Raw genomic sequence first — 12,220 nt, 5'->3', positions numbered from 1 at the left:
ATTGTAATGGAAAACTGTAATTTAAATGTTAATTTGAGGTATTATCAACAGTAAAAATGATAGAGCATTGTGGGAAGATTGCTGTATTTCAAAATTGCTGTATTTCAAATGGTATTGTAATTCCACCCAGAATACAGTACCGTATCTTTGGAGCGCCAAAAACATTTTGACCACTAGTGGGTGCATGGTATAGTTGTTCTTTGCTTATTAACATATTTTTAAGCGTACTGTAATATATAAAATACATCATTTTACTCGCCACCGAGATGCCTGTAAATTACTGTCAAATTCATGGCAACCCCTTTACTGTGTATTATTAATGTGGTTCCTGAGATGGTAAACACATTGTGAGATCTGATCATTTGATTCAGCAGGAGAATACAGCAAAACAGTACAGACAGCGACAATACAGTTGCTTGCAAATTGCTGCTCAACCATGGCACATCACAGACACAATACTGTCTCCCTATCTTTCTGCTGTGCTTCTTGGAACATGAAATGAGACTAGTGACTGTGATCAAAGAGTGTGACTGTGGGAAGATCTTTTAATTTAGGAGCAGAGATACAGGGACTTCATTAAAAACAGTTCATCTGTGTTACAGACGGATTGGAAAGCAACCACGAGTACGTACTATGATGAAGACTTGGCCAGTTTAGTCATGGGTTTACAGCATGAAGTGAAGTTGCATGACTAGGGTAGGAGTGGGCTGTTTTAGCAGAGATGACCTCAATCTGGATGTAATCACTATGAGAACTAACCAACTAACACAGATCTACTGCTCTGGAGGATGTACGTTGTGGACTGTGTGGGACTCTGACTTTTGATAATCACAACAGTGTGTGTGCATGTGTGTGTGTGTGTTTACTGTAGCTGTGGCTGTGCTCTGACGGACTAGAGATTGCAAAAACCCAGAACTGCCCATTAAACTCTGTCTCTCACTCGTTCTCTCTCTCTCTCTCTCTCACACACACACACACACACACACACACACACACACACACACACACACACACACACACACACACACACACACACACACACACACACACACACACACACACACACACACACACACACACACACACACACACAGTGTGCCCCAGACCTACCTTGAGTTTGGATAGCTGTCCCAGGTCCTTGGCAGCACTGAAAATCATCTGGGCTCCTTGCTGTGAGGAGAAAAGACAGACAGGGTTGTACCCTATATATACATACACCTTTGAAGCACTTTCATGCTGAATATAATGTGAAAGGAAGCACGAAGGTGGTTCAGTAGAGGATGTTTTGTTTGTTTGTGTGTGTGTGTGTCTGTGTGTCTGTGTCTGTGTCTGTGTCTGTGTGTGTGTGTGTGTGTGTTTAGACCAGAAGTGTCTGTGGGCTTGTTTAGACCAGAAGTGTCTGTGGGCGTGTTTAGACCAGAAGTGTCTGTGGGCGTGTTTAGACCAGAAGTGTCTGTGGGCATGTTTAGACCAGAAGTGTTTGTTGGCGTGTTTAGACCAGAAGTGCCTGTGGGTGTGTTTAGACCAGAAGTGTCTGTGGGCGTGTTTAGACCAGAATTGTCTGTGGGCGTGTTTAGACCAGAAGTGTTTGTGGGCGTGTTTAGACCAGAAGTGTCTGTGGGTGTGTTTTGACCAGAAGTGTTTGTGGGCGTGTTTAGACCAGAAGTGTCTGTGGGAGTGTTTAGACCAGAAGTGTTTGTGGGCGTGTTTAGACCAGAAGTGTCTGTGGGCGTGTTTAGACCAGAAGTGTTTGTGGGCGTGTTTATACCAGAAGTGTCTGTGGGCGTGTTTAGACCAGAAGTGTCCACAAGAATAGTAAACCATTTTCTTTTGACCAACTGGGGACATTTTGTTGGTCCCCACAAGGTCAAATGCTATTTCTAGGGGGTTTAGGGTTAAGGTTAGAATTAGTGTTAGTGTTAGGGTTAGAATTAAGTTTAGGGTTAGGGTTAAGGTTAGATTTTGAGGTAAAGGTTAGGGTTGTGGTTAGAGGTTAGGGAAAATATAATTTGGATCAGGACAGAATTGTGTCCCCCCACAAGGTTAGATATACAAGAGTGTGTGTGTTTGAGAACATCCCTTCTGGGTGTTGTCAGCCTTGTCAGTGTTGCCTGTTGGAGAAGAAGGCTTGCCTTTTCATTCCTCTATCCAGGCGTCACTAACATTTCCTGCATGACTGACACATAAAGAGAGAAGGAGACACCATCTTGTCTGAACTTTGTGAATATCCTCTATGGTGCATCTGTGTTTTGTACATATTTGTGTGTGGGAGTGTGTCGGTGTGCACATTTACAGACTAGAGGATATTCCAGCCAGAGGTAGGCAACCCTGGTCATGGAGTGTTGCAGATACTGTACTGTACTGTAGTGATTTTTAAGTTAGAAAGGTTTTTTGTTTCAGTCCTGGGAGACCAGATAGTAGGTAGAATTGAGCCCAGCTCTGATATTGGCCAATTATCTCATTTGGTTCCTGCTGGGGGCAAGTAAACACTTCAGTACCTGTAGCTCTCCAGAACCACAGCGACCTACTTCTGCTCCAGTGTAAGAGGTTCTCCCATCATGGTTAGAATAGTTTCATGACTTACAGTGGTCATTGAGAGGTGTGAGGACTATCTGTCTCTCTGTGTGTGTGTGTGTGTGTGTGTGTGTGTTTGGTGTGTGTGTGTTTTGTTTATATAACATAACATCTTACATTCTGGTCGTTGAGAGGTGGTAAGACTATCATTCTCTCAATGGTGTTGAATGTGTGTTTGGTGTGTGTGTGTTTGGTGTGTATAACATAACATCTTACATTCTGGTCGTTGAGAGGTGGTAAGACTATCATTCTCTCAATAGTGATGATGACGATTTTCCACAGTTCCTTCAGGACTCGTTTCAACACCGTCTTCTCACAGATCTTTGCAAATAGAATCAAACTGCAAAGCAGAGCAGAGCAGAGGCAGAGGGGAACAGAGCAGAGAGACAGAGCAGAGAGAGACAGAGCAGAGAGAGACAGAGCAGAGAGAGACAGAGCAGCAGAGAGTCAGAGCAGAGAGAGAGACAGAGCAGAGAGACAGAGCAGAGAGACAGAGCAGAGAGAGACAGAGCAGAGCAGAGAGACAGAGCAGAGAGACAGAGCAGAGAGAGACAGAGCAGAGCAGAGACAGAGCAGAGAGACAGAGCAGAGCAGAGAGACAGAGCAGAGCAGAGACAGAGCAGAGCAGAGAGACAGAGCAGAGAGAGAGACAGAGATAGAGATAGAGACAGAGACAGAGACAGAGCAGAGACAGAGACAGAGCAGAGAGAGACAGAGATAGAGACAGAGACAGAGACAGAGCAGAGACAGAGACAGAGCAGAGAGAGACAGAGATAGAGACAGAGACAGAGACAGAGACAGAGACAGAGACAGAGACAGAGACAGAGACAGAGCAGAGACAGAGACAGAGCAGAGACAGAGCAGAGCCAACAGTCAGATGTAAAACCACAGCAGAAACACAATCATTAGACTTTCAAATAAAATTTTTTTAGATGTTTTGAGACCTCTATAGTAGTCTAATGTCAAGATGAAACCCCATCTCACGACATCTGTTGTGTAGATTCAGCTATATGCCTCCAGCCCCCCCCCCCAAAAATAGAGTAAACCAGGAAAAACAGGGAATTAGACAGTGCTTATCTTTTCAATTTATTTGTGATGAAGGCGTATAGCTGGATTTACACAACGGACATCGTGGGATATGTTTTCATCTAGAACTTTCATTTATGAATGAAATGTCCCTTTAACAACGTTACAGACGTCACAAGCCACATACGTCACAGGGCCTATAGGAAGACAACAGGATCAAACACAATCAAGGGTGAAGTTCAAAAAGCCATGATATGTGGAATAAATGCATCAGCTTCACGTGATAATCCCAGTGAACGGAAAACCTTGGTTGAGGATTTCGTTTTGCATATTATTAAGAGGATTCTACTGTAATACCCCATTGGCCTCGATGTTGCCGTGAGTGTCTGAGAGAGAATCACACAGCTTATGCATGCACACGCACACACGCGCACACACGCACACACGCACACACACACACACACACACACACACACACACACACACACACACACACACACACACACACACACACACACACACACACACACACACACACACACACACACACAATTCTGGAGCGGCATTATCCACCATCATCAACAAAACACCATATTATGGAATTTGTTGTGGAAGAATGGTATCGTATTCCTCCAATAGAGTTCTGGACACTATGCATCTATGCAAGGTGCATTGAAGTTGTTCTGGCTCGTGGTGACCCAACACCCTGTTAAGACACTTTATGTTTGTGTTTCCTTTAGTTTGGCAGTTACCTGTATCTCTATTATGTGAGGGAACTTTGGAACAGATTTCCACAATTATTAAAATTAATGTTATTATTATTATTTTGCTCAGAAAAATTGAGGGGCCAATAGGCCGAGAGTTGGGGGACCCTGTAGTAGGCTAGTTGGTTACCTAACCCAAGGCTCTAACTAGAGGGCTGCAGAGATCAGAGATCGGGTCCTGACAGAGACTACTGCTGGGCGGTGGACATTTATCTTGCTGCGGCTGGGAGCGGGCGGCCAGATCAGACAATTTTGGGGTTCAAATGTTTTTGTTGTCCCCAGATTATTTGGTAACGGTTGTCTTTCTGCTTTCTATGCTTTATCAACCTACCTACTGTATTTAAAGCACATCTCTGCTGCATTATTCACACACTCAGAATTCGCTGCATCAAGTTAAGTAGCCTCCCTCTCCTCTTCTAGTTGGGCGTGCAAGATCAAGTGTGCACCCCCTGATCAATCACAGTTAAAAAACGATTTATATATATACAGTGCCTTGCGAAAGTATTCGGCCCCCTTGAACTTTGCGACCTTTTGCCACATTTCAAGCTTCAAACATAAAGATATAAAACTGTATGTTTTTGTGAAGAATCAACAACAAGTGGGACACAATCATGAAGTGGAACGACATTTATTGGATATTTCAAACTTTTTTAACAAATCAAAAACAGAAAAATTGGGCGTGCAAAATTATTCAGCCCCCTTAAGTTAATACTTTGTAGCGCCACCTTTTGCTGTGATTACAGCTGTAAGTCGCTTAGGGTATGTCTCTATCAGTTTTGCACATCGAGAGACTGAAAATTTTTCCCATTCCTCCTTGCAAAACAGCTCGAGCTCAGTGAGGTTGGATGGAGAGCATTTGTGAACAGCAGTTTTCAGTTCTTTCCACAGATTCTCGATTGGATTCAGGTCTGGACTTTGACTTGGCCATTCTAACACCTGGATATGTTTATTTTTGAACCATTCCATTGTAGATTTTGCTTTATGTTTTGGATCATTGTCTTGTTGGAAGACAAATCTCCGTCCCAGTCTCAGGTCTTTTGCAGACTCCATCAGGTTTTCTTCCAGAATGGTCCTGTATTTGGCTCCATCCATCTTCCCATCAATTTGAACCATCTTTCCTGTCCCTGCTGAAGAAAAGCAGGCCCAAACCATGATGCTGCCACCACCATGTTTGACAGTGGGGATGGTGTGTTCAGGGTGATGAGCTGTGTTGCTTTTTACGCCAAACATAACGTTTTGCATTGTTGCCAAAAAGTTCAATTTTGGTTTCATCTGACCAGAGCACCTTCTTCCACATGTTTGGTGTGTCTCCCAGGTGGCTTGTGGCAAACTTTAAACAACACTTTTTATGGATATCTTTAAGAAATGGCTTTCTTCTTGCCACTCTTCCATAAAGGCCAGATTTGTGCAATATACGACTGATTGTTGTCCTATGGACAGAGTCTCCCACCTCAGCTGTAGATCTCTGCAGTTCATCCAGAGTGACCATGGGCCTCTTGGCTGCATCTCTGATCAGTCTTCTCCTTGTATGAGCTGAAAGTTTAGAGGGACGGCCAGGTCTTGGTAGATTTGCAGTGGTCTGATACTCCTTCCATTTCAATATTATTGCTTGCACAGTGCTCCTTGGGATGTTTAAAGCTTGGGAAATCTTTTTGTATCCAAATCCGGCTTTAAACAGTATCTCGGACCTGCCTGGTGTGTTCCTTGTTCTTCATGATGCTCTCTGCGCTTTTAACGGACCTCTGAGACTATCACAGTGCAGGTGCATTTATACGGAGACTTGATTACACACAGGTGGATTGTATTTATCATCATTAGTCATTTAGGTCAACATTGGATCATTCAGAGATCCTCACTGAACTTCTGGAGAGAGTTTGCTGCACTGAAAGTAAAGGGGCTGAATAATTTTGCACGCCCAATTTTTCAGTTTTTGATTTGTTAAAAAAGTTTGAAATATCCAATAAATGTCGTTCCACTTCATGATTGTGTCCCACTTGTTGTTGATTCTTCACAAAAAAATACAGTTTTATATCTTTATGTTTGAAGCCTGAAATGTGGCAAAAGGTCGCAAAGTTCAAGGGGGCCGAATACTTTCGCAAGGCACTGTATGTATATTTTTTACCATCACTGTATGTGCACCAAAAAATTATTGCTAGCAGAGCGGGTAGATAAATACCCCCCCCCCAAAAACAAATTCCCCACCACTCCATCTTCCCGCGACCAAGAAATGAACCCATTTCTTTGTTATTTTTGTGCATTTGATATTGCTTATAGGTTGCAAAATTGCTGTGAACATGGCTACTGTATGTGATCTGCGTCGTCACACAGGCCTGTGCCTGAAATAACATTCCAGGACTACAGTTGGGTTCCGGACCAATTCCTGCTCTGGCAGGTGAGAGTCAGACATAAAGCCAGCGGATGTGGGCGGGTGCCATATGAAAATCTGTGGGTTCGGGCGGAAGCAGGATGAATACATCAGTCCCATGCAGACCTCTAGCTCCAACCTCTAGGCTAAGTGGTTAACCGACCCAAAGCTCCAACATCTAGGCTAACTGGTTAACTGACCCAAAGCTCCAACCTCTAGGCTAAGTGGTTAACCGACCCAAAGCTCCAACCTCTAGGCTAACTGGTTAACTGACCCAAAGCTCCAACCTCTAGGCTAAGTGGTTAACTGACCCAAAGCTCCAACATCTAGGCTAACTGGTTAACTGACCCAAAGCTCCAACCTCTAGGCTAAGTGGTTAACTGACCCAAAGCTCCAACATCTAGGCTAACTGGTTAACTGACCCAAAGCTCCAACCTCTAGGCTAAGTGGTTAACCGACCCAAAGCTCCAACATCTAGGCTAACTGGTTAACTGACCCAAAGCTCCAACCTCTAGGCTAAGTGGTTAACTGACGCAAAGCTCCAACCTCTAGGCTAAGTGGTTAACCGACCCAAAGCTCCAACCTCTAGGCTAAGTGGTTAACCGACCCAAAGCTCCAACCTCTAGGCTAAGTGGTTAACCGACCCAAAGCTCCAACCTCTAGGCTAAGTGGTTAACCGACCCAAAGCTCCAACATCTAGGCTAACTGCTTAACTGACCCAAAACTCCAACATCTAGGCTAACTGGTTAACTGACCCAAAGCTCCAACCTCTAGGCTAACTGGTTAACTGACCCAAAGCTCCAACCTCTAGGCTAACTGGTTAACTGACCCAAAGCTCCAACCTCTAGGCTAACTGGTTAACTGACCCAAAGCTCCAACATCTAGGCTAACTGGTTAACTGACCCAAAGCTCCAACCTCTAGGCTAGCTGGTTAACTGACCCAAAGCTCCAACCTCTAGGCTAACTGGTTAACTGACCCAAAGCTCCGACCTCTAGGATAACTGGTTAACTGACCCAAAGCTCCGACCGCTAGGCTAACTGATTAACTAACCCAAAGCTCCAACCTCTAGGCTAACTGGTTAACTGACTCAAAGCACCAACCTCTAGGCTAACAGGTTAACTGACCCACAGCTCCAACCTCTAGGCTAACTGGTTAACTGACACCAAAGCTCCAACATCTAGGCTAACTGGTTAACTGACCCAAAGCTCCAACCTCTAGGCTAAGTGGTTAACCGACCCAAAGCTCCAACATCTAGGCTAACTGGTTAACTGACCCAAAGCTCCAACCTCTAGGCTAAGTGGTTAACTGACGCAAAGCTCCAACCTCTAGGCTAAGTGGTTAACCGACCCAAAGCTCCAACCTCTAGGCTAAGTGGTTAACCGACCCAAAGCTCCAACCTCTAGGCTAAGTGGTTAACCGACCCAAAGCTCCAACCTCTAGGCTAAGTGGTTAACCGACCCAAAGCTCCAACATCTAGGCTAACTGCTTAACTGACCCAAAACTCCAACATCTAGGCTAACTGGTTAACTGACCCAAAGCTCCAACCTCTAGGCTAACTGGTTAACTGACCCAAAGCTCCAACCTCTAGGCTAACTGGTTAACTGACCCAAAGCTCCAACCTCTAGGCTAACTGGTTAACTGACCCAAAGCTCCAACATCTAGGCTAACTGGTTAACTGACCCAAAGCTCCAACCTCTAGGCTAGCTGGTTAACTGACCCAAAGCTCCAACCTCTAGGCTAACTGGTTAACTGACCCAAAGCTCCGACCTCTAGGATAACTGGTTAACTGACCCAAAGCTCCGACCTCTAGGCTAACTGATTAACTAACCCAAAGCTCCAACCTCTAGGCTAACTGGTTAACTGACTCAAAGCACCAACCTCTAGGCTAACAGGTTAACTGACCCACAGCTCCAACCTCTAGGCTAACTGGTTAACTGACCCAAAGCTCCAACATCTAGGCTAACTGGTTAACTGACCCAAAGCTCCAACATCTAGGCTTACTGGTTAACTGACCCAAAGCACCAACCTCTAGGCTAACTGGTTAACTGTCCCAAAGCACCAACCTCTAGGCTAACTGGTTAACTAACCCAAGCTCCAAACTCTAGGATGACTGATTAACTAACCCAAAGCTCCAAACTCTAGGATAACTGATTAACTGACCCAAAGCTCCAACTTCTAGGCTAACTGGTTAACTGACCCAAAGCTCCAACTTCTAGGCTAACTGGTTAACTGACCCAAAGCACCAACCTCTAGGCAAACTGGTTAACTGACCCAAAGCTCCAACCTCTAGGCTAACTGGTTAACTAACCCAAAGCTCCAAACTCTAGGATGACTGATTAACTACCCCAAAGCTCCAAACTCTAGGATAACTGGTTAACTGACACAAAGCTTCAACATCTAGGCTAATTGGTTAACTGACCCAAAGCTCCAACCTCTAGGCTAGCTGGTTAACTGACCCAAAGCTCCAACATCTAGGCTAACTGGTTTACTGACCCAACGCTCTACCATCTAGGCTAACTGGTTAACTGAACCAAAGCTCCAACCTCTAGGCTAGCTTGTTAACTGACCCAAGGCTCCAACATCTAGGCTAACTGGTTAACTGACCCAAACCTCCAACATCTAGGCTAATTGGTTAACTGAACCAAAGCTCCAACCTCTAGGCTAGCTGGTTAACTGACCCAAAGCTCCAACCTCTAGGCTAACTGGTTAACTGACCCAAAGTTCCAACCTCTAGGCTAACAGGTTAACTGACCCAAAGCTCCAACATCTAGGATAACTGGTTAACTGACCCAAAGCTCCAACCTCTAGGCTAACTGGTTAACTGACCCAAAGCTCCGACCTCTAGGCTAACTGGTTAACTGACCCAAAGCTCCAACATCTAGGCTAACTGGTTAACTGACCCAAAGCTCCAACATCTAGGATAACTGGTTAACTGACCCAAAGCACCAACCTCTAGGCTAACTGGTTAACTGTCCCAAAGCACCAACCTCTAGGCTAACTGGTTAACTAACCCAAAGCTCCAAACTCTAGGATGACTGATTAACTAACCCAAAGCTCCAAACTCTAGGATAACTGATTAACTGACCCAAAGCTCCAACCTCTAGGCTAACTGGTTAACTGACCCAAAGCTCCAACTTCTAGGCTAACTGGTTAACTGACCCAAAGCACCAACCTCTAGGCAAACTGGTTAACTGACCCAAAGCTCCAACCTCTAGGCTAACTGGTTAACTAACCCAAAGCTCCAAACTCTAGGATGACTGATTAACTACCCCAAAGCTCCAAACTCTAGGATAACTGGTTAACTGACCCAACGCTCTACCATCTAGGCTAACTGGTTAACTGAACCAAAGCTCCAACCTCTAGGCTAGCTGGTATACTGACCCAAAGCTCCAACCTCTAGCCTAACTGGTTAACTGACCCAAAGTTCCAACCTCTAGGCTAACAGGTTAACTGACCCAAAGCTCCAACATCTAAGATAACTGGTTAACTGACCCAAAGCTCCAACCTCTAGGCTAACTGGTTAACTGACCCAAAGCTCCGACCTCTAGGCTAACTGGTTAACTGACCCAAAGCTCCAACATCTAGGCTAACTGGTTAACTGACCCAAAGCTCCAACATCTAGGATAACTGGTTAACTGACCCAATGCTCTACCATCTAGGCTAACTGGTTAACTGACCCAAAGCTCCAACATCTAGGCTAACTGGTTAACTGACCCAAAGCTCCAACCTCTAGGCTAACTGGTTAACTGACCCAAAGCTCCAACCTCTAGGCTAACTGGTTAACTGACCCAAAGCTCCAACATCTAGGCTAACTGGTTAACTGACCCAAAGCACCAACCTCTAGCCTAACTGGTTAACTGACCCAAAGCACCAACCTCTAGGCTAACTGGTTAACTAACCCAAAGCTCCAAACTCTAGGATGACTGATTAACTAACCCAAAGCTCCAAACTCTAGGAAAACTGATTAACTGACCCAAAGCTCCAACCTCTAGGCTAACTGGTTAACTGACCCAAAGCTCCAACTTCTAGGCTAACTGGTTAACCGACCCAAAGCTCCAACCTCTAGGCTAAGTGGTTAACCGACCCAAAGCTCCAACATCTAGGCTAACTGCTTAACTGACCCAAAGCTCCAACATCTAGGCTAACTGGTTAACTGACCCAAAGCTCCAACCTCTAGGCTAACTGGTTAACTGACCCAAAGCTCCAACCTCTAGGCTAACTGGTTAACTGACCCAAAGTTCCAACCTCTAGGCTAACAGGTTAACTGACCCAAAGCTCCAACATCTAGGATAACTGGTTAACTGACCCAAAGCTCCAACCTCTAGGCTAACTGGTTAACTGACCCAAAGCTCCGACCTCTAGGCTAACTGGTTAACTGACCCAAAGCTCCAACATCTAGGCTAACTGGTTAACTGACCCAAAGCTCCAACATCTAGGATAACTGGTTAACTGACCCAAAGCACCAACCTCTAGGCTAACTGGTTAACTGTCCCAAAGCACCAACCTCTAGGCTAACTGGTTAACTAACCCAAAGCTCCAAACTCTAGGATGACTGATTAACTAACCCAAAGCTCCAAACTCTAGGATAACTGATTAACTGACCCAAAGCTCCAACCTCTAGGCTAACTGGTTAACTGACCCAAAGCTCCAACTTCTAGGCTAACTGGTTAACTGACCCAAAGCACCAACCTCTAGGCAAACTGGTTAACTGACCCAAAGCTCCAACCTCTAGGCTAACTGGTTAACTAACCCAAAGCTCCAAACTCTAGGATGACTGATTAACTACCCCAAAGCTCCAAACTCTAGGATAACTGGTTAACTGACCCAAAGCTTCAACATCTAGGCTAATTGGTTAACTGACCCTAAGCTCCAACCTCTAGGCTAGCTGGTTAACTGACCCAAAGCTCCAGCATCTAGGCTAACTGGTTTACTGACCCAACGCTCTACCATCTAGGCTAACTGGTTAACTGAACCAAAGCTCCAACCTCTAGGCTAGCTGGTTAACTGACCCAAAGCTCCAACCTCTAGGCTAACTGGTTAACTGACCCAAAGTTCCAACCTCTAGGCTAACAGGTTAACTGACCCAAAGCTCCAACATCTAAGATAACTGGTTAACTGACCCAAAGCTCCAACCTCTAGGCTAACTGGTTAACTGACCCAAAGCTCCGACCTCTAGGCTAACTGGTTAACTGACCCAAAGCTCCAACATCTAGGCTAACTGGTTAACTGACCCAAAGTTCCAACCTCTAGGCTAACAGGTTAACTGACCCAAAGCTCCAACATCTAGGATAACTGGTTAACTGACCCAAAGCTCCAACCTCTAGGCTAACTGGTTAACTGACCCAAAGCTCCGACCTCTAGGCTAACTGGTTAACTGACCCAAAGCTCCAACATCTAGGCTAACTGGTTAACTGACCCAAAGCTCCAACATCTAGGATAACTGGTTAACTGACCCAAAGCACCAACCTCTAGGCTAACTGGTTAACTGTC

The 12,220-nt window shown here is 45.0% G+C and overlaps 1 protein-coding gene across 1 annotated transcript in view; it reads right to left on the bottom strand.

Moving 5' to 3' along the window:
• Positions 1 to 12,220, bottom strand: part of LOC109882273 (protein unc-13 homolog C) — a gene marked incomplete at its 5' end in the record, with an annotated part of 212,971 nt that overhangs the window by 78,880 nt on the left and 121,871 nt on the right. The window contains 2 exon segments of the mRNA XM_031815140.1: positions 1,111 to 1,170; positions 2,791 to 2,914. Of these exon segments, the coding sequence (XP_031671000.1) occupies positions 1,111 to 1,170; positions 2,791 to 2,914 (184 nt within the window).

Source organism: Oncorhynchus kisutch, linkage group LG3 (assembly GCF_002021735.2).
Source record: "Oncorhynchus kisutch isolate 150728-3 linkage group LG3, Okis_V2, whole genome shotgun sequence".
Classification (NCBI taxonomy): Eukaryota; Metazoa; Chordata; class Actinopteri; order Salmoniformes; family Salmonidae; genus Oncorhynchus; species Oncorhynchus kisutch.
This window is presented reverse-complemented; position numbering and strand designations above follow the sequence as displayed.